This window comes from Sapajus apella, unplaced genomic scaffold, assembly GCF_009761245.1.
Source record: "Sapajus apella isolate SASKATOON/1434 unplaced genomic scaffold, GSC_monkey_1.0 scaffold8, whole genome shotgun sequence".
Classification (NCBI taxonomy): Eukaryota; Metazoa; Chordata; class Mammalia; order Primates; family Cebidae; genus Sapajus; species Sapajus apella.
The window spans coordinates 39674819-39702806 of record NW_022436948.1 but is presented as its reverse complement, the minus strand read 5'-3'; the positions used below and the strand labels follow the sequence as shown (position 1 = coordinate 39702806).

The 27988-nt window shown below is 35.3% G+C and overlaps 1 protein-coding gene and 1 long non-coding RNA gene across 2 annotated transcripts; both read right to left on the bottom strand.

Moving 5' to 3' along the window:
* Positions 1-113: 113 nt before the first annotated feature.
* CHMP2B (charged multivesicular body protein 2B) lies at positions 114-27988 on the bottom strand. Its single transcript, XM_032277189.1, has 6 exons — positions 27717-27988; positions 14155-14246; positions 10840-11034; positions 5750-5852; positions 1976-2082; positions 114-1782 (listed from the first exon to the last, which is right to left on the bottom strand). The coding sequence occupies exons 1-6, from the start codon at positions 27748-27750 to the stop codon at positions 1672-1674; spliced, it is 642 nt and encodes a 213-aa protein (XP_032133080.1). The 5' UTR covers positions 27751-27988; the 3' UTR covers positions 114-1671.
* Positions 19790-24802, bottom strand: LOC116550987. Its single transcript, XR_004268653.1, has 2 exons — positions 20111-24802; positions 19790-20075 (listed from the first exon to the last, which is right to left on the bottom strand). It is a non-coding gene; the product is annotated as an uncharacterized LOC116550987 (long non-coding RNA).

Here is a 27988-nt window from a genome sequence, read left to right as displayed (position 1 = left end):
AGGAAAATAATAAAATAATAAAGATCATTCTTTTGAAAAATTACCAAATATGCATCAAATTTTTAATTTTAGCAGCAGCCGAAAAGGGTAAAAAAGATAAGGAAGAAAAGGACAACAATAATAAATCTTTATTGAGATTTTTTAACAAAATAATTTTTAAAAACAAAAGCCCCCACATGTAAACAAGAAAGTAAATAAGTTAGATGGCATTATTATGTACATTCAAGAATCAAAACATGTTCTGGTAAACATTCCATAATCCAGTAAAATGTTTTGACCCATCACTGTTAAGAGAAACTGTGTATTTAATACTATCAATAATGAAACCTAATCTTTGAACATTATAAAATGGTTTATGGAATATAAACTATACGGTTTAGCTTTTTCGTTCCTCCTAGCAATCCATGTCACATGTATACTAGTCCTAAGACGTATTCTGTCAATATTAGTCCAAAATGTCCATCATCCCAAATTAACCAGGTTACACCTATCTCCTCCAGTTTTCATGGTAGGATGTGTTAAAACCCATATATCACAACATCATTTTTCAAAACTAACCTAATTCTAAATTCTAACTAGTCTGACACTCCTTCACGTTCTCTGTCTACACATTCATTAGATATCATGGCAATTTACCTTAAAAAATACTGCTAATACATATTTAGACAGTAATTTCTGGTAAAATTATAGTTTATTAAAAAAATGTTATTTTTTATTTTTAAAATGTAGGTCAAGCATTGTCATTGTTGTAGTACTTAATTGAGAATAATGGCTTCAATTTAGAAGATTCAATATACACATTAATACAGTTCAAAATTAAAGTTTAAATTATAATTCATAAAATCAATTATAATACTCTCATTTTAGATGGGCAGAATATATTGTTTTCTTACTATAAAGTGTTATTTATTCATTGCCTATTTTTACTAATTATATTCAATTCACTTTTACAAGCTTAGAAAAGAGCCAGGATAATCTTTGCATGAGGCCCTGATTTCAGTTTAAAATGTCATTCTTTTCTGCCAGCCGAAATAATTTAAAGATGTGCACAATAGGTCTGTGTGATGTAAGGTAGGTGCCAAGCACATTTTGAAAGGTAATAAACTTACCAACTAGAATGTTCTCCCAAAGGAAAAAGAACAAGTTATTGACAGTTTTTGTTTAAGACAGATGTTTAAATAGCACTCTTCTTTTTGACCATTTAAAAATAATTTGGCAACTGTAACTGCCTATGGTCATAATACATAATCGCTTACAAAAGAGAAGCAACAGATACAGAATTAACAATATACTTTTAATATTTTTACAACCCTCTTTAAGGTGGTGCCTAATGGCATTTAACAAGAGTTTATATTCAGTGAAAACGATTTTAGAACATAAACTGACATGAAGGAATATAATTTCTCTGTGCCATGCAAAAGAGAAATCAACTTTTTACACATCATCACTCCTAAATAGTTCTAATTAAAATCCAAACTGTTCCCATTTTTGCATCATTGTCATTCTTTGGCAAAAGATTCAAAATAGCCATGGGTTAGGAAACAACTGTTCACTCATGGTCTTCATTTTTTTTGTTTTTGCAAAATACATGTGTTTTGTAAAAGAAATCTGCACTGTGCCTAGTTTATACTACATAATTATAAGTAAGCAAAATATTGTGACTTTCTTTGACTAATCTACTCCTAAAGCCTTGAGTTGCCGTTCAATCTCTTCATCAGAAATTGTAGCCTTTGAAGTAGAGGCAGATGGTAAACTTCGAGCAGCCGATGGGGCTTTGGCCATCTATAGTAAACAAAGAAAAAGAAAAACGTGCATTAGGAAACATTTGGACTAGGACATGGAATGTGCTGTAAAGAGGTCTAATTTACTTTTGAAACAGAAATAAAAACACGCACCTCATAATAAAAATAAAACAATTAAGTGACAAAGGTGGTAGGTAGAAACTATTCCAACTAAGGAAAGATAATGTTCATACCTTTCCAGAAATTTCAATTCCAATTTCATCAAGAACTTGATTCACAATATCCTGGCTTTCTTCCTCATCATCAGAACCGTCAAAGATGTCATCAAGTGTATCATTGACTGGGGGACAAGGGAGAAGAAGCAACTCAGTTACTTTCAAACAAACTTCAGGTTAGATTTACATATTTACAGGCTAGCCCAACTATTTTGTATATTACAAAAGACAAATTCAGTAAACAAACTAAAAAAAATCCTTCAAAATGTCAGTGAAGTACATTGATAAATACATATTTGAGCCATTAATTCTGGAATAATGTTCATTTCAACACAAATTATCCTATAGTAAATAAGTCTCTGATTTTTTCAAAATTACATCTAATAGACAAAAACCATATGATATTCACAGCTACATGATTAAGATTTTTAAATATTATTTCACAAATTGTATCCATTAAGCTGATAGAGGAAGAATATACAAGAATAAAAATCCTGTTAATATCTGGGAAACTATTTACTCTTTTTACCTCTATAATCATATTTTTATACTTCTTAAATTTACATTCAAGATATAGGGAGAATCGTCTAAAGAAATCTAATGTTCAATATTTTATTAAATTTGTCCAAAGAATGATGTCCAATTTAACAGGATTATTACTGCTACAACCTTTTCTTCTTCTCTTCCCTTCCCAAAGTATTTACTGAAAGCACTTTGTATTGAAGGCATCATGTTCAGTTGTGGGAAAGCAATTTCTGATGGATTGAGATTATGCCTTTTTTATCTTTGAAACCGGGCACCTAAGTACCTGAAATGCAATACAAATACAATGGGTATACAGATGGAGAAAAATAAAGACCTCGGGTAGTTCACACTTGAGTATAAAAGAAAAAAATTAAGAAACAGATTGGGGTAAGTGAAAAGATAAATGATTATAAAGTTTCAGAGGAAGAGATGACATCCAACTGGAGGAAGTAACATGTGAAGTAATCTGGCAAATATACATACAGTTTAAACACACTAAGATACATAAAGAGAACAGCATGGGCAAAGTCACCGTGATGCAATAGGGACACAGGCAAGAAAGAGTAAGTTCTTCTGTTTGGTTGTTATTTAAGATATATAAATGAAAAATGTCTGGGAGAAAAAACAATTAAAGCATCTAGCCTGAAACTGTTCCTCTCCTGGTAGAAAGGCAAGACAGGTAACCTAGTCTGATTTCCTTGTAATCATGTTGGTAACTGGGGCTCCTGGCAAACAGACTTAATATTTACTAGTGAGAGAGTCCTTGTCTATGGAATGCTCTGACCAGGGTGTCCTGGTTTAGGACTGCTATAGTAACAAACCTGCAATCAGACTCCCTGGAAAATGTCACATCAGGTAGGCAACCATCTAGAGTATAAACTGAAGATGTTTCATAACCTAAATACTCCCTTCTTGTTTTTGATTTAAAATTTGGGGATTTTACTTTGTAGTTTTCTGCTTACTACAAAATAAAATTTAATCGGTATGCTCAAAGGTAAGTCCTTGGAAAAAAATAATTTAGCAAGCAGTATAGTTACTCAGATGTAACTTAGCAAAGAAATACAGGAGCTGCCAAGTCCAGGTCACACAAAGTTTATAAGGGCCCAAGTAAAGAAGTGGTTGCAGGAAAAAAGGAATGAAGTGGATAGAAGAAAAAGATTAGAGAGGTGTAATCAGACTAACAAGAATGCTTTCAGAAAAAGTGCAATAAAACTCATCAGAGGTATACCATAAAATTTCCCAATGATCTTGTGTCTTAAACTTGAATGTGAACAAGCTTTGGAGCAACATGGCAGAATAAAAATTTCAAGCAGAAAAAGATAAGTTGATTTACATCTTGAATTTGTTTTTGGATGAAAATATTGCTAGTGTACTTTACTAGGTTATTATAAACACAAGTAACCATCAATAATCAGTATTATTTCAGACTAACTTGCAATGTATTAAAATACAAATGAGAACTTCAGTAGGTATGATAGATACATGATTAAGTAAGGGTTACTGATTCTTTTAATTATAGCTTAACGGAAAAGTTAATTTCTCTGGTGAGAATTGTCATCACTGGCATTGGAAACCATATGTTAAATACTATGAACATTATATAAATAACAATTCTCTCAGTCATTAAAAATTCATTGATAATGTTTCAACAACCTGAAAAAACTGATATCAGAGTTTTCAAAATAAAGGCCTAAAGTAAAAACTACAGAACTTTTGGAGCTACCAAATATAAATATGCAGTATTATCACCAATGAGAGGAAAGACGACTATATGAAATAGAATACTAGAACAATAATGAGTTTATTAACCCTGGTAACTTAATTAGATACTATTTTATACACTAAATGTTACTTACTAAAAGCTGTTAAACTAAACTACTGGCAGATAAGCAAGGCTAAATTCATATATCCCTACATAGTTGTAAAACATTTATTTTTGTATTTTGTATTTTTTATAGTTGTAAAACATTTAGAAAACATCTTTTCAAAACAATGCCAGTTTTCGACATAATATAAGTAATGATTTAATACTGATCAGGGTTCAATGAGGGGTCAGTTATTGTCACTGGTGTAGTCTTTATAGAAAGAATTGGTAGTACAAATCAAAAGCCTTATAAAAGTTAATTTTCAAAAGAGATTTAAGAATTCAGTCAAAGATAATACTTAAACATAATTTTTAAAAGATTATCAAATACGTTAAAAATTTTACAGCAATCTTATTGATCAATACAATAGCATGATAAACTAGGGTATACTGACGTTAAATAATATTAAAGCTTTTTTTTTTTTTTTTTTTTTTTTTTTTTATTTTGAGATAGAGTCTTACACTGTCTCCCGGGCTGGAACGCAGCGGTGTGATCTCAGCTCACTGCAACCTCTGCCTCCTGGGTTCAAGTGATTCTCCTGCCTCAGCCTCTCAAGTAGCTGGTATAAACAGGTGCCTGCTACCATGCCCAGCTAATTTTTTGTATTTTTAGTAAAGACAGGGTTTTGCCACGTTGGCCAGGCTGGTCTTGAACTCCTGACCTGGTGATTCACCCAACTCAGCCTCCCAAAGTGCTGAGATTACAGGCGTGGGCCACCGCACCTGGTCTTAAGGCTATTTTCTAAAAAGACTTCAGAGAAGATTTAACGTCAAGGTCATGAGTACATACTTGTGTTATACTATTATGTTTCTAAAAAGCAAGATATTCCTAATTGTACATGGAAGGTGATCTTCCTTTTGTAGATCAAGATTATAAGAAAATACAGAAAAATGTACAACATTAACAGTAACTACATCTGGGTGCTGTGACGATTTTTATATGCTCTGTTTCTTTGTATTCTCTGTATTTCCGCCATAACATGTAATGAGTTTCTATTCAAAAAGACAAAAACTAAATATTAGAAGACTCTTGTGAGAGGGGGAAAAATGAGAATAAAAACTAAAGAGCTCCATTACCTCTACTTCTAATACAGACAAATTGATAGTATCGAAGAGTCGACATAACTCTGAAACTACTTAATTCATGAAGAATTATTTACCTCACGAGTTGGTTTTGGTATACTAATCAATAAAGAAAAACTGCCGAAGCCAATATGTAATAGAGATGTGGAGTAACATATTTTATACCTTTTCCTCAGTTAAATGCTAATAGAATTTTGAGCCTTTCATTTTAGGTTTCATCATTTCTACCTTCGTGAATGAGAATAAGAGATTGATAGTAAATAAATGGCCAACTCAAAGATGAGAAAACTATACATTTCATTACAGCTTATTAAACTTACTCATTTCTTCAGTCATTTCCATTTTCATGTTTTCCTTCTGGAAATTCTGCATTGTTTGTAATGTTTTCTGTGGATCCATCTTCTTGTTTACAGCCTGCATTGTCTATAAACATATTTACAAGATTCATGTTAGTTCCATAATTATGAAAATTTTACTATGGAATAAGTCAAAAGGGAACACATCAAATATAGATAGGCTTTTAAAGGATACCCATCCTGCCGCAATCAAACATAGAGTGCTAAATAGTCTAGAAAAAAATGAAATAGTCATTTGGAAACCATCTGCTTGACATCTATATAGTAAAGGCCAGTGTGAAAAACCTCATCTGAACAACAGGCAAGAAATCATATAATAAAAAAATTATCAGCATAAAATCCTTTGCTATTCAAATAAGAAAATTAAATTTACCTATTCATGTGGCAAGTAGGTACTATCAACAAATTTTTAAATTTAATTTTTATAAACTTTCATTAAAATTTTTAATGTCCAAAGGATTAGAAGATATACTAGCATACATACTTAATCTATTAACACATTTAAAACCATGGTTTGAAGAAACATAAAAATGTGAGTTTTGAAAATTATGTGAAAACAATTCTCTTACATTATATACTCACAACTCATTTCATTAAGAAATTAATGTTCCCTAGTACCACCAAAATTTATTTACAATCATGTGCCATGTACTTACAGTTAGTTAATGGCCAACAGCATACATGACAGTGGCCTCATAAGCTTACTGCATTTTTCCTGTATCTTTCTTATATTTAGATATGTCTAGATACACATATAATTAAACCATTATGTTACAACTGCCCATAATATTCAGTACAGTGTAGCCTAGGACCAACAGGCTACAGCATATAACCTAGATGCATAGTAGGCTGTATCACCTAGGTTTACGTAAGTATATTCCATAATATTTGTACCATGATAAAATTTCCTAAGGTGAATTTTTCAAAATGTATCCCTAATGTTAAGCCAGACATGACTGTATTTTTATATATATGATGCATAATATAAACATATATGTATGCATTATATAGTTAATTCAGTATATTAAAAGAAACTATATAATAGAAAACTTGTTGATTTCAAAGATATGAAGCAAACAGTCCTTTTTCAACTATATGCAATGCTGTAGCCAAAGTAATCTTTCCAAGTATGATGCAGCATTCCCCACACCCCTTATCACCCTCAACACACCTAACTCTCTACTGGCTTTCCATTACTCTTAAGTGCTAAAAGCCAAATACCACAATTTCCCTACGAGACCTAACAGATTAACCTCTGCTTAACAAGGCAGTCTCATTTTGCACTATTGCCCTCTAGACACATAACTTTGGTTCCTTAAATGTGCTATGTTTTCTCCTGCCACAGGACCTTTACATGTACCCGTCCCTCACTCTGAATCCTCTTCACTACTTGCTTTCACTCTCAACACACTTCGCATTTCGGTTTACATACCACTTTCTTAGGAAAGTAGTCCCTGACACCCCAGATTAGAATAGACATGCCTATAAAATCCTAGTCAGGATATATGAAATTTTATATTTATTCGTATAACTTAAATTACTTTAATTGCAACTTACATTGTTGTTGTAAACAATACTAATGATAATGATGATGGTGATGATGGTGCTGTTGATAGAGTAGCTAATGCCTATATAATCTCACCAGGCACTGTTCTAAGTACTTTACATATAATACTATCAAAGTTACATGACATTTAAATCTGACAAAACTTTACGTGCTAGGTATTACCATTTTCCTTCTATTACAAATGGAGAAGGAGGGCACAGAAAGGCAAAATAACTTACACGGGGTCACACTGTTACTATGTGGTGTGAGATCAGAACCCAAGCAGTTTGTCTCCAGAGCTCAAGTTTCCAACCACTACACAAGCTACTTCCCCACGGGCTTCCTCTTAAATAGACTGTAGCTGCATGAAGGTTAAGCTCTTGTCTAATTCTCCTTTCCACTTCATCTCCATCTCTACCTAAAAGACCTAACCAAATATTTGCTGAGTTAACACGTCTAAGAAATTTAAATGAGAATTTCAGTTCACACAGGTCCACATGGTAGGACCAGATTAGGTGGCCCACATGGTAGGACCAGATTAGGTAGCCCACCACCTTCAGAATACTGAAAATGAGTAATCTTTCCCTTCAATACTACTAACAAGTTCTCAGGCTATGTATGTAATCTTCATAAATGATCTTTTCCCCAAATTAGATAATTAGTTGTGTTCGTTTGTAAAACCAAAACAGAAAAACAAAAGTTTTTGCCTTAACAGTGTTTTTCACTACAAAATAACTAAGACTCATGAAGAAGTAGTTAACTGAGGCTGAGCACGCAGTGGCTCACACCCATAATCCCAGCACTCTGGGAGGCCAAGGTGGGCAGATCATTTGAGGCCAGGAGTTTGAGACTAACCTGGCCAATAATGGTGAAATGCCCTCTCTACTAAAAATACAAAAATTAGCCAGGCATGGTGGCTCCGGCCTGCAATACCAGCTACCTGGGAGGCTATGGCAGGAGAACCACTTCAACCTGGGAGGCAGAGGTTGCAGTGAGCCAAGATTGCGCCATTGCATCCCAGCCTGGGAAACAGAGTGAGACTGTCTCAAAAAACAAACAAACAAAAAGAATAAGGAAACGGAGAAACAAAATATATATTGAAACATTCTCTCCTTTGTCTTTTTTTTTTTTTGAGACAGTCTCGGTTGCCCAGGCTGGAGTGCAGTGGCCTGATCTTGGTTCACTGCAACCTCTGCCTCCCAGGTTCCTGCGATTCTCCTGCCTCAGCCTCCCAAGTAGATGGGATTACAGGTGCCCACCACCATGTCCAGTTAATTTTTGTATTTTTAGTAGAGATGGGGTCTCGCCATGTTGGCCAGACTGGTCTCGAACTCCTGGTCTCAAGTGATCCACCGCCCTGACCTCCCAAAGTGCTGAGACTACAGGCATGAAGGATGGTGCCCAGCTTGAAACTTTCTCTTTTTAAAGATTATAACATGTCACTGTACTTTTTGTACTTCAAAAAATGGATGCATTCTACTTTTTATTTGCACAAATGTATTGGGTACATATAAAATTTTGTTACATGTATACAATGCATAGTGATCAACTCAGAGTATTAGGCTGTTTACCATCCAAGTACAATAGATTTTTGTGAACTATAATCACCCTACTCTGCTATCAAATAATGAATTTATTCCTTCTAACTGTATGTTTACACAGCATTCAACTTTCAAGTGCTCTTATGTCTAAAACACAATTACAGTTACTATTCCTTATTTGTGGATTCCATATATGAGAATTTACCTATTCATTAAAATTTCTTTGTAGCCTCAAATGAATACCTGCAGTGTTTTAATGCTCATCTGTGGACATGTGCAAAGTAGCAAAACATTTGAGTCGCCCGACATGCACATTTCCAGCTAAGGTTAAACCAGGTGATATTCTGCCTTCTTACTGAAAATTAAGTGTCTTTTCCATAGTCTATTTAGTGTCATATTTTTCTCGCTTTTGTGGTTTTTGTTGGTGATCTCACTGATTAAAATGATCCCCAAGCATTGTGTTAACATGCTGTCCAATGTTCCTAAGTGAAAGAAGGACATGATGTGCTTTATGCAGAAAATATCTGTTAGATAAGCTTTGTTGTGGCATGAGGTATAGTGCCATTAGTCATGAGCTAAATATGAGCAAATCAATTATTAAATGTGGCATCTTTAAACAGAAACAGTTAGGTGGAGATTAGGTGATGAAAAACAAAGGCTCACAGAGATATAATTCTGTATTTCCCCTGGGAGCAATGGTTTGATATGCACTATTTCAGTGCTTCCGAGTTCATGGGACATAACTACCGTGAATAACAAAAATCGCCTGTATACAATTTCCCTAACATAAACCTTGTACTTTCCTCTGAGGCTTTTTCTTTTGCACTTTGTATTCATACTTCCTCTTCTCTACATCTAGCATCTACTGATATTCTTAAAACCTCTGTCTTACGCATGGTCTTTTAGATTATCCTAGTCAAGGTCTGTGCAGTTCATAAAGCTTAGCAAGACTGATATATAGTGGGTAGGTTCCTAGAGGCATAACTTAAGCTCCCCCAATTGAACTATAAAATTTGTGAAAGCAGAGCTTCTGTCTTAACATCTTTTGATTACCAACAGTATCAAGAAGTGCTTTATTTGAGAACTGGAAGACTCAGAGTCCTTTAAACTCTACAGTAAAAACACTGATTATAGATATATAAAAATGTGTTTGTGTATGTATGCAGTAAGTTAAACATAAGTTCTAGAAAAACATAAGTTCTGATAAATCTTCTTACTATTCATGTGACCTTCTGACACATTCATAGAAATGAATCCAGAAAAATTTATCATTCAAAAGTAGTCAGCACATATAGCTTAATGGGATAAAAAGGTCAAAAATGTTCTGACAATTCGAGGGGAAAAAAAGCAAATACTTTTTAAAGTCAATTTTATAAAATTAGAAGCTACATGTGATCCTCAGAAAATGGGATTGTCGGCCAGGCATGGTGGCTTATGTCTGTAATCTCAGCACTTTGGGAGGCTGAAGAGGGTGGCTCATCTGTGGTCAGGAGTTGAAGACCAGCCGGGCCAACATGGTGAAGCCCCATCTCTACTAAAAATACAAAAATTAGCCAGGTGTGGTGGCACACGCCTGTAATCCCAGCTATTTGGGAGGCAGAGGCAGGAGAATCACTTGAACCCGAGAGGCAGTTTGCAGTGAGCCGAAATGGCACCACTGCACTCCAGCCTAGGTGACAGAGCAAAAAACTGTCTCAAAAAAAAAAAAAAAAAAAAAAAAAAAAAAAAAAGAAAAAGAAAAAAAAGAAAAGAAAATGGATTGTCCTCAAACAAGAACTTGTGTATTAAAACATATCATCAAAGAATGCAGAAGTAATTACCTAGTATTATAACCTGTTTTACTTAAAAATTACACACATTTTGTACCACATATAAACCAAGAGGTGCTTTTAAGTCTGATTGCAATGTTGATATTTAAATATCATTGATAAAATTATAAATCTATGGATATAAAGGCTCTCACTTACTTTTGCTGTGGTAGACATTGCTCCAGCCATCTTCATTTGGGAATTCATCACTTTTGTTTGTGTGGACATAGAAGTAACTTTTGAACTTACAGCAAAAGTTCTTGTCTTCTGTTTCCGTAGATGCACAAGTTGTTTTGCTAAAACTCTGCAAGCATCCTTATTACCAATCTTGGCCATTTTCTTAATTTCTAATTCCTAAGAGAGGAAACAAACAGAAGAAAATAAAATCATTGAGAGGTAGTCTTCAATAATTTATTTCAGAAGAACAGATCTAATATGCATAACAAACCCTTTCTCCCCGATCATGAAGAGGGGAAGAGGCTATTACAAAGTCACAGAGCAGAAGAGTGATCTCAGAAAGCAATTTAGCCTACATGTTTACATGGGAAGGACAGAACTAGTACCTTCATCCATGAATACAAAGCAAGTCCACAAAAACAGTGCACACCTAGAGCCCAAAAGAAAATTTTAAAATAAGAAAAAAAGACAGTCCAAAAGAAGGTAAGGGAAAAGGAACAAACATACAAGCAAAGACTTGGTGGGACAGTGCAATAAAAAGCACGGTGACAGATATAAAACTAATAATATAGATAATTATATTAAATAAAATAGTCCATTTTATACCTCAATTTTAAGACAGGCTGTCAGATTAGATAAGAAAGCAAACCCAACTACATGCTATCTCAAGATACCAACTTGTACAAAAACAAAGTCAAGTGAAAGGTCAGAAAAATACATGCTATGTACATACTTATCAAAACCTGCCAATCTGGAGTGGCTATATTAACAGAGATGAAATAAACTTGAGAACAAATATTTCATAATGATAAGGGAATCAATACATACAGATATCAGGACAATCTTAAGTGAGTATGTACCTAATAAAAGTGCTTCCAAATATATAAAACACAATGGACAGAACTTAAAGGAGAAACAGGCAAATGTAGAATTAGCATGAGAAATATCAACAACTCCACTCTTAAGCATACAGTCTAATTGTTCCAAGTAGACAGACAACCTGCAATGATACAGAAGGCTTAAAAAACATTATCACCAATTTCACCTAATTGACATTTGTAAGAAACTCCAACATTGAAAGCAGAATATATACATTCTTTACAAGTGTACACTAAACAATCACCAAAATATTCCATATTCTACATCAGAAAACAGGGCGCAATAAATTTTAAAGGACTGGAATTACACAAAGTAGGCTCTCTAACTACAATGAAACTCAAAATTAATAACAAAAATATGAAAAGAAAATCACAAGAGAAATTTAAAAATAACAGTTCCAAATAAGTCATGAGTTAAAGAAAAAAGCACAGAGGAAATAATATTTTGAACTTAATAAAGTGAAAATGCAACATCTAAAAATTTGTGAGTTGCAGTCAAAACAGTTCTTAAAAGAGTTTACAGCATTAAAGCTTGTATTTGAAAAAAATAAATACTTCAGAAGCTTAAACATAACAGAAAAAAGTACAACTAAAGAACTAAAACTATAATATTTCTAGAAGAAAACAAGAGAAAATATTAGTGACTTAAGGTTACGCACTCGTAGCTAGTACACTAAAAATAAATAGTACACTAAAAGTACTAATCAGAAAAATAGTACACTAAAAGTACTAACCACAGAAAAAAGGATGAGAAATATTAACAACTCCACTGTTAAGCATACACTCTAATTGTTACAAGCAGACAGAAAATCTGCAACGTACAGAAGGCTTAGAAAACGCTACCACCAATTTGACCCAACTGACATTTGTAAGAAACTCTAACACTGAAAAAAAAGAACAAAAGAATAAAAAATTGTACTTGATCAAAACAACCCCCAAAAAACCCTTCTATATTCCTCAAAAGACACTTAGGAAAATGAAGGACAAGCTTAAGAACTTGGAAAGAATATTTGCACAACATACACTTAATAAAGCATTTGTTTCCACCATACATAAAGATCTATTGCAACTGAATAAGAAAACAATTTGATGAAAAAAATGTGTAAAATATTTGAATAGACACTCTGGCAAAGAACAAAGGTAACTGGCAAACTGGTACCTAAAAAGATGTTCATTAGTGATTAAGAAAATGAAATTTAAAATGACCATCTACTATATACCCAATAAAATGGCTAAAATTAAAGACTGTCAACTCCAAGTAGGTGAAATAACTGTAACTTTCATACATTGCTAGTGGGAAGAGAACATTACAGGTACTCTGCAAATTTTTTGGCACTTTAATTTTAATTTTTTAGCAGTTACACATACATTTACCCTATGATCCAGCAATCTCACTCTGAGGAATATACTCAAGAAAAATGAAAATCATGTCATAAAAACTTTGAATGAATGTTTAAAGCAACTTTATCCAATTAACCAATACCTGGAAACAACATAAACGTCCACTGACTGGTAAATAAACAAATTGTGAAATATTCAAACAATTCAATAATATTCATCTATAAAAAGTAAGTAACAATAATACATGAAACAGCACTGATTAACCTCAAAATAATTATGCTGAGTGAAAGATGCCATAAAAAAGGAGTTGACACTATATGATTCCATTTACATAAAATTCTAGAAATGAAAACTCACCTACAGTGACAGATCAGTATTTTCTTCATCGGGAAGGAGGGCAACAGGAAGGGATGGGTAGGAGGGATTTCCAGGGGCATAAGGAAGCTTTTGGGGAAGATTGGTATGTTTATTACCTTGACTGTAATATAATGATTTCATGAGTTTATATGTATGTCAAAACCTGTCAAATTGTACAACTGAAATATGTACAGTTTATTGCATGTCAATTATCCCTCAATAAAGCTGTTTTTTAAAGATTTGAGGCAACATACACATAAAAACATAGCATAAAGAATATTTCAAAATGAACCAGACTAGTCTATTATAAAAGTATATTCATTGTCAAAGACACAATGATCTTTAAAATATCAAGCAAGACTCCTATGAGTTAACGCATTTTTTTAAAAACCTCCCTTTGTTTTCTATGACTATTTTATCTTTGCTGTTAACTAAGAAGGTGGATCTGTCTTGAATAATATTTCTTTCTAGACACTCATGACTCTCACAAACTGAAAAATAATTTGATTCTATAATCAACAGAATACACAGAATCCCGATAAAAGTCAGCAGAATGACGCAATAAACAAAGATAAACAGAAGATGCGAACATCATTAACTGCCATTTCTTAGTAAATCACTTACCACCTGCCATGTGTCTTTTTCCTAGTTAGCTAATTATTCCTACAGTAATTTCCAAATTTGTTTGAAAAGTTAAAGTGAAATTTAATGTTCTACTTACCAGCTGTTTTTCTTGTTTCTCTAAAGCTGCTCGATCTCTGATTATAGCCCTCTGTGTACCTCGTAACTCTCGATTCTGTTCCTTTATTACATCTAGGAGAATCACAAAAGAAACCTAAATTTATGGGTTGTAAAATTTTCAATACCATTTAAAATATTGGATTCAGAGATCATCACTTTAAAAAAAACTTAGATTGGCCAGGCACAGTGGCTCACACCTGTAATCCCATCACTTTGTGAGGTCAACGCAGGCAGATAACTTGAGGTTGGGAGTTCGAGACAGCCTGACCAACATAGAGAAACCCCGTCTCTAATAAAAACCAAAATTAGCCAGGTGTGGTGATGCATGCCTGTAATCCCAGCTACTTGGGAGGCTGAGGCAAGAGAATCACTTGAACACGGGAGGCAGAGGTTGCAGTGAGCCAAGATTGCAACATGCACTCCAGCCTGGGCAACAAGAGCAAAACTCCATCTCAAAAATTAAATAAACTTAGATTTACTAGATGTCAAAATGTTTTTATTTTACTTTAATATGCTAAAAAATTAATTAAATATTAAGAGCTGAATTATAAATATTAATATATAAAGAATTGACAGCAGGTGAATGGAAACATGCTACAGTCTGAGATTTAGACAAAAGTATTAAATACAATAAAATATTCACCTAGATAAATGATTAGCATACAATGTTTTATATTACACATATATATGTCACACACACACCCTTTTCATGTCTCCTGACTCTAATACTATATGAAATTTAAGAAGGAAGACAGGTTATATGTTTATTAAATCTTTTTGGTTTTCTGCAGTAAACATTAACAGAGTGAAATACCAGACTTTCCCATGAAGCAGATCTAGATTGGAATCTCACCTCTGTCACGTGATCATCATGATTATACCTTGGAAAAGTTAGTTAATACTCTAAACCTCAGCTTTCTTTTTCATAAGGGGTAAACAACATACAAATGCTCTGATATACTGCAAGATCCTCTCAATCATAATATCTTTCTAATTTCTCTGAATTCATTTGGGTTCTTTAGTCCTGATGGACTGTAATCTGGGTTAGTTGTTAACAAACAGTGGTTTCTTCAATAGATCAGATGTCATGACCTGGGAATGTTAATTCTTGGCAACCCTGATCTCTTATTGTCAGAAATTTTGTTGTTACTTATATTACACAATTTAATGTTCATAATAATGCTATGGCATTTCTATTATTTTACTATAAGAAAACTGAATGTTAGGAAGGCTGAGTGACTTCCCCAAGGCCACACAGGTAGCAAGCAGTAACACCAGGTTTGGTTGGATCCAACCATCCTGTCTCTTGAACCAGTGATCTTAACTACTTTATTAGACTAACTTTTTAACAAAGAGATTTAAAAACAACAACAAGAGAAGGAATAGTCTCTTCATCAAATAGTGCTGGGAAATCTAGACATCCATATGAAAATAAATAAAGTTGGGCCTCTACGTCACACTGCATACAAAAATTAACTCAAAAAAAATCAATAACCCCAATGTAAGAGCTGAACCCTTCGAATACACAGAAGTAAATCTTCATGACCTGCGATTTGGCATTACATTCTTAAATATGACACTAAAAGCATAAGGAACAAAAGAAAACAAAAACAGATAAATTGGACTTCATGAAAATTAAAATTTTTTATGCATTAAAGGACATTATGAGGCAAAAAGACAACCCAGAGAGAAAGAGACAATATATGCAAATCATGTATCTGAGAAGAGAATGGTATCCAGAATATATTAAAAAACTCTTATAACTCAAAAAGCAAAATAAAAACAACTCAACTTTTAAATGGGCAAAAGGTTTGAACAGATTTTCTCCAAAAAAGACACATATATGGCCAATGAACACATAAAAAGGGTGCTCCACATCATTAGTCCTAAAGAAAATACTACTACTTCACATGCATCAGAATGAACAAAATAATTTTTTTAAAAAAGGAAGATAACAAGTGCTATTGAAGATGTGAAAATCGGAACCCTTGCATATTGCTCCTAGGAATGTAAAACGGTTTTGTTGCTATGATTAACAGTTTGGTGATGTCTCAAAAGTAAAACATCAAATTACTGTATGACCTTCTAATTCTACTCTTAGATATTTACCCAAAAGAAGTGAAACAAGTATTCAAACAAATACTTCTATATGAATGTTCACAGTATTATTAACATGAGCTAAAAGGTGGAAACAACTCAAATGACTACAAAGAAATACACAGATAAACAAATTGTTGTACAAAAATACAATGGAGTATTATTTAGCTATCAAAAGAAATGAAGTACTGATACATACTACAATATGCACGAACCTCAAAAACATTATGGTAAGTGACGATGCCAGATAGAAAAGGTCACGATTTATGATTACATTTATATGAAACATCAAAAGTAAATCCATACAGAGCAAATTGGTATATTACAGGGGTTAGGGAGAAGGGAAAACAATAAGTCACTGCTTAAGGGGTACAGGGTTTATTCTGATGTGATGAAAATGTTTTAGAACTAGATGCAGGTAGTGTTAACACCCCACTGTGAATGAATGTACTAAATGCTACTGAACTGTTCACTTTAAAATGGTTAACGTTATATGAATTTAACTTCAATTAAAACAACAAAGCCAAAAATCAGTATCTTTTTAGGATAATTATAGTTAATATATTGTTATAGTAGTTACAGTTAATAATTAGTCATATTATTGATAAAACTAATCAACCATAATGACTTTTCTGAATAAAAAAATAAGATGTCAAAGCTCCTATATCCTACCTATAAGACATCTACCGTACCTCCATTGCTTATTCGGTTTCTCAATTATATATTTGTGGACATCTAGTGCTTAGGATTTACTAGTGAGGTATTCTACATGATGTTTAAATACAAGTATATGAAACCATAGCATATCTCTAATAGAGATAAAGAAGGTGGGGGCTTTCTCTCCTGCCACCTACTTTCTTCTTCTATAATGACTGGGACTTGATGGGAAACACACATTGCATTTAAAAGAGAGGGAGTGGATGATCCACAGATAAATATATTTGGGTAATGTTGAAAGTGAAAAAGAAATTAAACACATTTATTTGCTTCAAGGTTTCTGGGAATATTTAATACATGGGTATGCATTGTCAATCCCGAAATGGAGAATATATCGTAGATTACTAACCAAATGTATTACAAATTGTTTTTAAGAAGTATCTATTAATATTTCCTAGACACTAGTGTCTCCTAGAGCATTGGTTGGAACATGCTGTATTAGTTTGCCAGGGCTGCCACAACAAAATATCACAAAGTGGATGGCTTAAACAACAGAAATGATTTTCTCACAGTTCTGATGGCTGAAAGGAGTCCAGGTGCCAGCAGGTTTAATTTTTCCTGAGGCCTCTCTCCTTGACTTGCAGATGGTCATTTTCTTGCCATGTTCTCAGATGGCCTTTTCCTTGTGGAGCTTTCTCTTCTTCTAAGGATAGCAGTCATTGAATCAGGGCCCCATCTGACTTTATTTAACCTCCATTACAGCCTTAAGGGCCCTATTTCCAAATGCAGTCACATGAGTGGTCAGAGTTTTGTCATATGAATTGTAGGTGATGGGGGGAGGCCTAATTCAGCCCCTAATACACATCTTTTCTCAGACATCTATAGACTGATCCCAAACAACAAAATTGCTCTCATTTTCCTGATCTTTCAAAGGAATCATGAACCTCTTCATCCACAACACTCAAACACGCCTAATCTTCTTCTGGACTTAGTTCCCTATTTTGTCAAAGCCAATGGACTGATAAAAAAAACATTTACCACTCACCACACTGTGTCCATAAAAATGTGCTCTAAATTTTAAACTCAAATAATAAATGAGCTTCTGGAGTACAACCCCTTTGTGTACTAAGGACTCCCTAAACTTAACGAGTATAAGATGAAGTGGCAGTATCAGATAGTGATGGTGTGTTTTTCGTTTTTTTGTTTTTTAAGACAGAGTTTCACCCATGTCGCCCAGGCTGCGGTGCAATGGCGTAATCTTGGTTCGCCTCCCAGGTTCAAGCGATTCTCCTTACTCGGCTTCCTGAGTAGCTGGGATTACAGGCAAGCACCACCATGCCTTGCTAATTTTTGCAGAGACGGGGTTTCAACACGTTGGGCAGGCTGGTCTCGAACTCCTGACCTCAAATGATCCACCTGCCTCAGGTTCCCAAAGTGCTGGGATGACAGGCTATAGGCGTGAACCACCGCATCTGGTTGTGATGATGGTCTTATACAAGCTACAATAATACTGTTCAGAAAGACAAGCCACTATACTGAGAAGTTAAATTGTGGCCAGATAATTGACACAGGTGCACAGCAACTGCTGAAAGTTAATATCTAAAATTCTATCTACATACATATTTTTTCATTACTAGCGTGAAATAATTAAAAATATAAATTTGGTCTTTGTCCTGGCCTCCTGGCACAGAGGGCATAAAATCCTTGGAATTTCCTGAATGTCAGAAATGTCTTTTGTTATTCATAACATGCTCCTTTGCACCATACCTGAATATATGGGGTAGGTGTGGGAGGGCAGCCTCAGAATGAGATTGGTCACCAGAAAGACTAAACACTTGATAAGAGGATGGAAGCTTTTAACTCCACCCCCATATGTCAAGAGAGGTGGGTGCCTGAGATTAGGTTATAAAAACACTTTGACAAAGAGATTTAGAGAACCTCTCAATTAGTGAACACAATGATGTACTAGGAATATAGCACACTCAGAGAGGGCACGGAAGCTCTGTCTGCCACCCTCGACCCTTGACCTATGGATCACTTCCATTTGGCTGTTCCTAGTTGTATACTTTAAAATAAGCCAGTAACAGTAAATAAAGCACTCTGCTGAGTTCTGAGAGTTATCCTAGTGAATTACCAAACCTGAACATGAAGTTGTAGGGAAACCTAGTCAGTCAGAAGTACGGTGGCAACCTGGGACTTTTAAGTGGCATGTGAACTAGGGCAGTCTTGTGGGACTGAGTCTTTCACCTATAGGGTATGCCCTAACTCTAGATAATTAGTGTCAGAACTGAACTGAATTGCTGAACACCCAAGGTGCCTGAGAATCAGACTTGAGATTAGATATAATCATCTTTATTGAAAAACAAGTATTACTACATGCAAATTCAACAAAACACGTAACTTAATTAAAATAGTCTGATTTCACTTTTCTCAATTTAATGTAACTCTATATCCCATAACAGTAACTGTATATCATAAAAGGAAAAATAAAGAAAATTAACTACTGCATATTCCACAGCCTTATAGTTGTTAATAGGCTTATTAATATTTAAACAGTTCTAAGCTATAAACTCAGAGCGGCTAATGTTACATACTAAAACATAATTGTAACACTTTAAAACATATTATGGTACGTAGGAAAAGACAGTAAAACATATTTTCATATGAAACAATAGAAATATACTACAATACAACAAATTACTCTTTTTTTTTAAAACAATCCCTATATTAAATCCACATTTAATAATTTGGTCTTCTAGATAATTCAGAAGGAATAATCTGGGAACAGTCTGAGACAATTTTAATGTTTTTACAGCCAAGTTTATTATCCACTAGATTTATTTCTTAGTAGGTATGATTTCATTCCAAGATTGCAATCTCTTTAAGAGAAGGGAATACATGTGTTTATTTATTTGCTTGTTTGTAGTCCCACCCTTCTTCATGCAAATACCATCCCAATATATCATACTTAGTAGCAAACTAAGAGAGTACAAACATATGCACAGAAATGTGAAAGGATTCCACTTAGAGGCATATTTAACACATGCCGTTAAAATATAAAACAAAATCGGTTTTTAAAAAAGATAATTTAACAATGGTAAAATCTGAACTATGATAGGTAGCTTTCTACAACGGAAACGTGCAGCACTGAAATAATCAGCTATTTCCCTTTAACTTTCTACTTTCCCCCCTTTTCAATGTAAGGCAAGATCATGGCAGAAACATGTACAGGGTACTGTTGCCACCTAAGAAAGATGGAGTGCTTGACTCCTGTCTATCCTCTGCTTATTTCTTCAGGCAGATAAGGGTGTACACTGAATTTTTCATTCTCTAGGACTTCATCTACCTTGTGGTTTGTTATGAATCACATCGTAATGGGTGGTAATAGAAAAGTTCACATTGTGAAAATGCCAAAGGTACATAAATATGACATGGTATATTCTCTTTGCTACCATTCAATGAGATAAAAAGGGTCTGGAGCCTTGATTGATCTACCACCCTCTCAAAGCCCAGCACAACAGTCAGAAAAGGCCACCCAGGCCAGCTCCACTCTGGGCATTAAAAGCCTATCTCAACTAATTCAGGTTCTTCTTACTGAAGGAAATACACAGGTCTACAGCAGAGTGTAAGATCATGGACTTAAGTCTTGGGCTTAACATTCGGACACTAGGTGTTTCTGCCTTTTTTGGTTCTGAGTCAATATGGTTTATTTGCTTACAAAAATAAAAAGTCAAAAAATAAAAGAACAAAAACAAAACAAAAATGGTCTCCCATATGGTCCAGTCTAGTTCACTAGAATTCTCTACTTGGGGTTTGAGGCCAAGCCCCAACTTGAATCATGCCTGTCCTCCCTACCATTGGTTTAGATACAATTTGTACATTTGAGGATAAAAGCAAAAAAGTAATTATCAAGTATAAATATGGACATTCATTAATTTGTGAGTAATACTATTTAAAGTGCCTTTCTTTTAAGGAAATGTGGGTGCTATCTCAAGCTAGCAAAGCAGTTCAGGATGAAAGCCTTAGAAACGCTGAAACAGTATGTGAATCACCACCATTCAGCAGGATTCAAGCTGATCTATCTACTAGACAGTATCTACTATACTGTATGTCGTGTTCTTCACTATAAGGTTATAACAGACTTTTTAATCTAATAAGCCAAATTTCCTACAATTAAATGTATTTCTTTTGATAAAATACATTTTCATCTATGTGATTTTTATTGCCTATCAGTTACTCTAAGCCTAATCAAAATATGAAGTGAGAAGGATCAAAATGTTCTCATATCCTACTTTACAATCTCCATTAACTGGTTTTAAGTTATCAAGATATCCAGAGAAGTAGTAGCTTCTACTTTAAACTTTACCAGCAAGCTCTGTAACAGCTGGTATCAGTGGGAACAGTGGGCATTGTGACACTGGTAATATAATTGGATAAACTCTAATCGTGCGATGGATACAAGAAAAGCCCAGAGTGAGTGTGAGTTGAGCTAACTAGGCATGATGAAGCTTGCCAATGAACAGTAAAGTAAAAAGAGGTTCTGGCTATGTGAAGATGTTTCATCTTCTTGGGTTGATGAGAAAAAACTGCAAAAATACTACAAACTCAAAAACTAAGGCATTAAAAGGAAACATTAAAGGTCACTATCTAGAGAGTGCTGGTTCTAGGAACAAGATTTACTCAGACGCAGAAGGAAAATGACAGTCAGAGTGGGTGAGAAGTAATTAGAATTTGATATGCAAACCAAATTTGCTTCTCAGGTTTTGGGAATAGTATTTCAGAAACTCAGGGACAAATATTATCAGTTTAACTAACCAGTTTTAATACATGGTAAAAAGAAAACAAAACGTAACTATAGAAAACAGAAAGAACAAAGGGGAATCATGGCTACAGCTTTATTCTACCTATATATGGTCAAGGGAGTCAACCAACCTAAGAATCAGGTTTAAGTTGAAAAACAGCAGGACTTGGGAGAGGCAAAATACTGAAGAGAAAAGGCGACAGTCAAGCCAACTCATATGGCAGCATAAGTGGTAGCAAAAATGAATTTTCCTACTAGTAACTCTCAAGTCACTCAAGCCCTGAGGAATTCATCTGAACAAATTTATTATTATCAAAATGGCAGTGTTTTCAAGAGCTAAAAGAAGGTTTAGAGATGGGCACATGTCAGCAGACCTTTGAGTCTCATTTAGTCCTCAAAGACAAAGGCATTAGCAACACCATCAATAAAACTTCAGTTCAGAAAACTGTCAAAGTGTATTTTTCAGCTTAAATGAGAGAATTAAGAGGGAATGTGCCCTGGAAGAAAAGCCTCACAGGCCAATGGGCCTGAAGACAGGAAATGGTAGCAGGAAAGGAAAAGTCTGTCTTTGGAGTCATGCTGGGATGCAGAAATACAGAGGGAACAAATTTTTCCTACAGAAATATCTGTTCTGAAAGTAGGGAGAATGTTTTTCTAAGAAAATGCTCAGAAAAGTATACTGTGTTCCTGAATCTCATGTTCAATTATTCTTCTTTGGTATGTCAATAATGTAGGGGTTAAGTAGAAAGTAAAACTTGATGTTTTTAAATATTCAGAATAAGGAGCACTATAGGGACACACTGCATCCTGGGAAACATCTGAGTTCTGCAGGTACCACCATGAGAATGGTGTATTTTATTCTGGAAGACAGAAGAAATGTTTCTGAAAGGTATTCCGTTTCATTTCCTTTTAACATTAGAAATGTGGCATCACAACTATCTATTGACGGGTGATTTATCCCAACTTCGTCAAAACCTCACACTTTCCGAACTTTGGACAGCTAGCATATATAAATAGCATCCCAAAGAGGCAAAAGACAAGAAGCTTTGCTCCTCTTCTCTCTGTAGTGTTCTTCAAATTATCTCTAACTTGCACTAAAGTTCACAGTGGGTGGCAAACTGTGGATGTAGACTATTCTAAGCCCTGGATGTTAGAAATACTACTTTGGTGAGTAAATGGTATTATTTTAGAGACTTAATCTCTAAATTAGAAACTATTGCAGATATATTTTCATTTCTGCTGAAGACTCTGAAACCCCTTACAAATATGGAATGTGGAAGAGACTCAGAATAAGCATCATTCAACTTTGAAAGTGCAGGAGGGTCTACTACAGTTCTAGTGAATCCAAGTTAGAAAGAAATGCTACAAAAGGGGAACTCAAGGAGTGAAGTACTTAATACAGACTCAAGAAGAAATAAACCTGGGATAGTTCAGGTTAGCTAGAGGAAGAGAAAAAAGGAATTCTAGGCATAAGGACATTATAAGCAAAAATATGACAGGGTGAGAAAGAGTATGGTAGATACCAATGAATAGAACAGTGCTGTGGGATACTAAAATGCCCAGAGACATGGCTAGAAAGAAAGGGAAGGGCTAGTTCAAGGAGAGCCAAACATGCAGTATTAAAACACTCACAGTGGATCCTGTTGGTGTCAGAGACTTCATAAACAGGTTTACACTGAGGAGAAGCATAGCCAGATTTGGGTTCAAGTTTCAATCACATACCCAACTTTATGGATGAAGGATTTAGGGGCTGTGAAGCTACAGGAAAGAAAAGCGAAAAGGTGATATAGTACAGTACAAGGTAAGTAGGATCTGAATTAGAGAAAAGAGTTGCAGTCACACAGAGGGAGATCCTATGTGTCCAATATTTAAGAAGTAAAAGAAGCAGGACCTGGTAATTAGTTGATGGTAGAGGGCAACACCAAGCACTACCAACCCTGGAAGAGGAGAACTCAAAGGATATGATGATGAATTCTATTTGGGATCTCAAGTTTGAGATATTGTGAGACACCTAGGTAGAGGTATTCAGCGAACTGCCAGACATCTGGCCTGAAACTCAAAAATACATCTAGAGACACAAATTTGGGATCTACCAGTACTTAAGTTATAATTATAACAGGAGTAAATAAGATCATGCAGGAAGAGAATACAGTTAGAGCAATGGCAGCGCAGGATAGAACCAAGAAGAACACCAACATATAAGGGGTAGGTTTAAGAAAAAGAAAGAAAAAAGAAAAACCAAAAAGAAGAAAGAAAAGGAGTGGTCAGAGGAATTTGAGGAAAATTAAGACAGTGCTATATGTCTTAGAAGTTAAGAGACAGAACTTCCGAAAATAAATTATCAGGATGAAATGCAAAACATAGGCCCAAGAGATGATCATTAATAATGGCCATTAGATTTGACAGCCTAGAAGTTACTGATCATCTAGTCAACATCCCATTACATGCCATGCAAGACAAACTGCTATAAGGTGGGGGAGGCAGTCTGTTAAGTAAAGAAGTGGAGTTAAGACATCACTACTCCTTCAAACAGTTTAGATGAAAAGCAGAAAAAAACTGACCACACTTCTGAAGAAATGCTCTGTCCAGGGGATGGGTTATTTTCAGTTCCACCACCATTAGAAAGCAAGTTCTACCACTAATTTCAAAACGAAATTCTGGATCTAGAAAGAATGTAAACGTTGCATGGTAGCTACCAAAAGTTGAGAATTCCATGTGCTTGATAAGAGGAGCAAAATTAAACTGTGTCATCTATCAATCTCTAATAAGAAAAAAGTAATAATAATACTCAAAGGGATGAGGTCCTAGCTCTGACACTTAATAGCTGTATAATCTTGAACACATGACTTAATCCTTTGCTTTTCTCATTGTATAAGGACATGACATGAGTACTTATGAGTTTTATGAGAAATAAGATACTGCATGCACAAGGCTTAGCACTGTGTTGGTTTAGTCAAATTTGTCTTTACTGAGGTTAAAAGACAAAAATTATATAGTGCTTAAAGAACTTCACTTTTTGTTTTCAGACGGAATTTTGTTCTTGTCGCCCACGCTGGAGTACAATGGTGAGATCTAGACTCACCCCAACCTCTGACTTCCGGGTTCAAGCGATTCTCCCGCCTCAGTCTCCCAAGTAGCTGGGATTACAGGCATGTGCCATGACGTCAAGCTAATTTTGTATTTTTAGTAGAGACAGGGTTTCTCCATGTTGGTCAGGCTGGTCTCCGACTCAGGACCTCAGGTGATCCACCCGCCTAGGCCTCCCAAAGTGCTGGGATTACAGGCGTGAACCACCATGCCCGGCCAAGAACTTCACTTTTAAGTCATTTTTAGTTGTGCATTTATGACAAGTCCTAGTGGGATCCTGATTTACAGGTTCATAATCAGCTTCCCTAAATAGGTCACTATTAGTCTACAAAGGAGGAAAAAAAAAAAAACCACACTGCAGATAAACATACTACACTATATATATGTACATCCTTACACAGGCAAAAGGAAATCCAAGTAGTAGTCAACTGTAATTTCAAATTCTAAAGAGTCTTTCTCTTCTCTTGAGGTATTCCTCTCATTAATTTCTTTAGCAAAGCATACACTGCAGATTTGTTCATCTTTGTGTCAAAAATGAATTAAACCTAACTCTGAATAGTAATAAGTGCTGTAATGTTGTCTTCCTTTTTAATTTACACGTGCAGTAGTCTTTAATGATACAGTATATAACTCTTCCAGCCAATCCAAACAGAAAAAAGATTCAATTATTCCCCAGACCTATAGGCAGTTACTTATATATCAGAATTTCATTACTGCTGGAATGGATTTAAAAGTCAGCATACAATAAAAGAGCTCATGATCAATCCAAGGATCAGAGGTAAAGAAATAAAAATACATTAAATTTCATATTCATAATATACAGCCTCATTACCAAGAAGAATGCTGTCATCTTTTAGATAAAACAAAACAAAAAACCTTCCTTTCAATAAAACAGGACGTGAAAAAAGTAAAGCTCTATATCAAAATAATGAAAATACAGATCTATTTATTAAGATGTCAGTAAATGATTGGAAATGACACGATAATGTAAGAAAACATCAAGTATGCATCTTGGTAGTTTATAATAAATGTACCTGCTGGCCAAATTTAAATTTGGAAATTGCACATATAGTTAATTTAGTGGCATAGTTCCTAGCAAAAGTCTTTAAGATTTTTACAAATAAGACTATTCAGCAAAACGTTATTTATTGGAAGAATTAACTGCAAATGAGTATACAGTTAAACACTCATTGCACACCCCCACTGTCTTTTTTTTTTTTCCTCTCCTCTACACTTCAAGTACAATAGTCACTAGATTTCCAAAAGCACCAGAAAGCACATAACTGAGATTTAGGTCTTCGAAAATATTTGACAGGTATTAAGTAATTAAAACTAGAATGTTTGGCTTTTATTGTTAAAAAAAAAATAACTCTAACTGTAGCATCACAGTAAGGAAGACGAAACCATTTTTCTTCCATTTAGCAAATTCTCACCATAGAAAACTAAACAACAAAAAAATTTTAACTATATAAAACTCGAGCAACAAGAAAATAAATCGTTTCCCCCACCCCCACTCCCTAGAGTACTGTAAAATAAGTGAAGCTCACAACAGTGGTGGCTAAAACACTGAAAAAATAAAGTGCCATATTAAAGATTAAGCAGCATTCTCCTGAAAAGCACACATAAAATCCATCTCACATAATTGTATCACATTGTATATCAAGTTAGTAGTTATTCCAGGTATTGGAAATGGTACTTCTTAATAAAAAGTCAATAAATCAGAAAAAAAGTTCAATCACCCAGATTATGGAAAAATGTATTATGTCATGTGATAAATCAAAGATAAAGTGGCATTATGTGTTGCAATGAAGAATAGAGCAGCAGGGCAGAGACAGCTTCTTTGTTATCCTCCCAAAATAATTTTGCTGGCATTGGAAGAGTCAACACAAAGGAATGAAGGAGTTACTTCCAGGTCTGGACTGAGCACCCTATTTGTACCAATCACTGTCTAGCTACCACTGCTCCTTTTGTGGCAGAATTAGACAGTTACAAAGAAGTGATTCTTTGGTTGAACCAGCAAAAACCTAGACTAAACGTACAATGGGGAACACAATTTTTAAATAACTTGAATGAATTTAATTCATGGTAGCAGTCAATGAAAATATCATGTGTTATATAAACACATTATAGGCATCGCAGATGAGTACCATAAAACTTGTACATTCCTTTACATCCACTTTTTTCTCCTTTTAAGGTGATATTAAGCTAAATCGGGGAAACAACGCCAATTATCTTTACATGCTAAACGTCTATGAAGACAATATATACCCCATCACTTACTTTAGTTGGCAAAAGATAATCATATGGGAGAAAAAATCCATTATGAAAACTAAATCTGGGCAAGTCCCTTGGGTTTATTTTTCTACTGGGGTCAATCAAGAAAGCATTTGTTTCACATCTCTCCACTGATGGGGTGTTCTTGAAGCAACCGACCCAGACCCAACTTCATTTCCTAACTGGAGCCTGTTATCCCCTCCTCACTCCATTCTGAGACTGAAGGTTTCCTGTCTGGATGCCTACAAGTATTACATCGCCCAAATGAAGAGCAACAATCCAAGCAGAGGCAACCAAGAAATCCATCAGATCTCCAAGTGTAATGGCACTCAGGGCCAGCAGTACCCCGCTGGCCTCCTCGAAACGCTCAGGACCCTGCTGAGGAAAACCCGAGGGTGCGGGCAGTGTGAGGGGAGGGAAGCAACCAGACTGCCTTGGTGAGCCTAAGGTGAGCTGAGTCAGAAGCAAGAGGGAGGCAGAGAAGTGGCGCAGAAAGGGCGGTCACCTGTGGGACCACTTAATCCAGCCCCGCCTCCAGGGACAGCAGCCAGAACCGCGGCCGGCAGACCCCGAAAGACGCCGGGAAAACCCAGAGCTGGGCCCCTTCGGCCGCGCCCGGAACTCACCATCCACGGTTTTCTTCTTGAAGAGGCACGCCATGGTTAAAGACCGCGCCCGGGCGGCCCGGCTCGGCCCGATCCGGCCCGACGCTGGGGAAGGACTGGAGGAAAAGCACAGGCCCTTAGTGGGGTCGGGGTGGCGGAGCTGAGCGACACCGCGGAAGGCGGGTATCCGCAACTACCGCAGCCGCGTCACCCGGAGCTCAGGTGACCGGGAACTAAGACACTTTTCGGAGAAGTCACCTCTAGGCGGCGCCTGCGCGTTGTGCGCTCGCGCC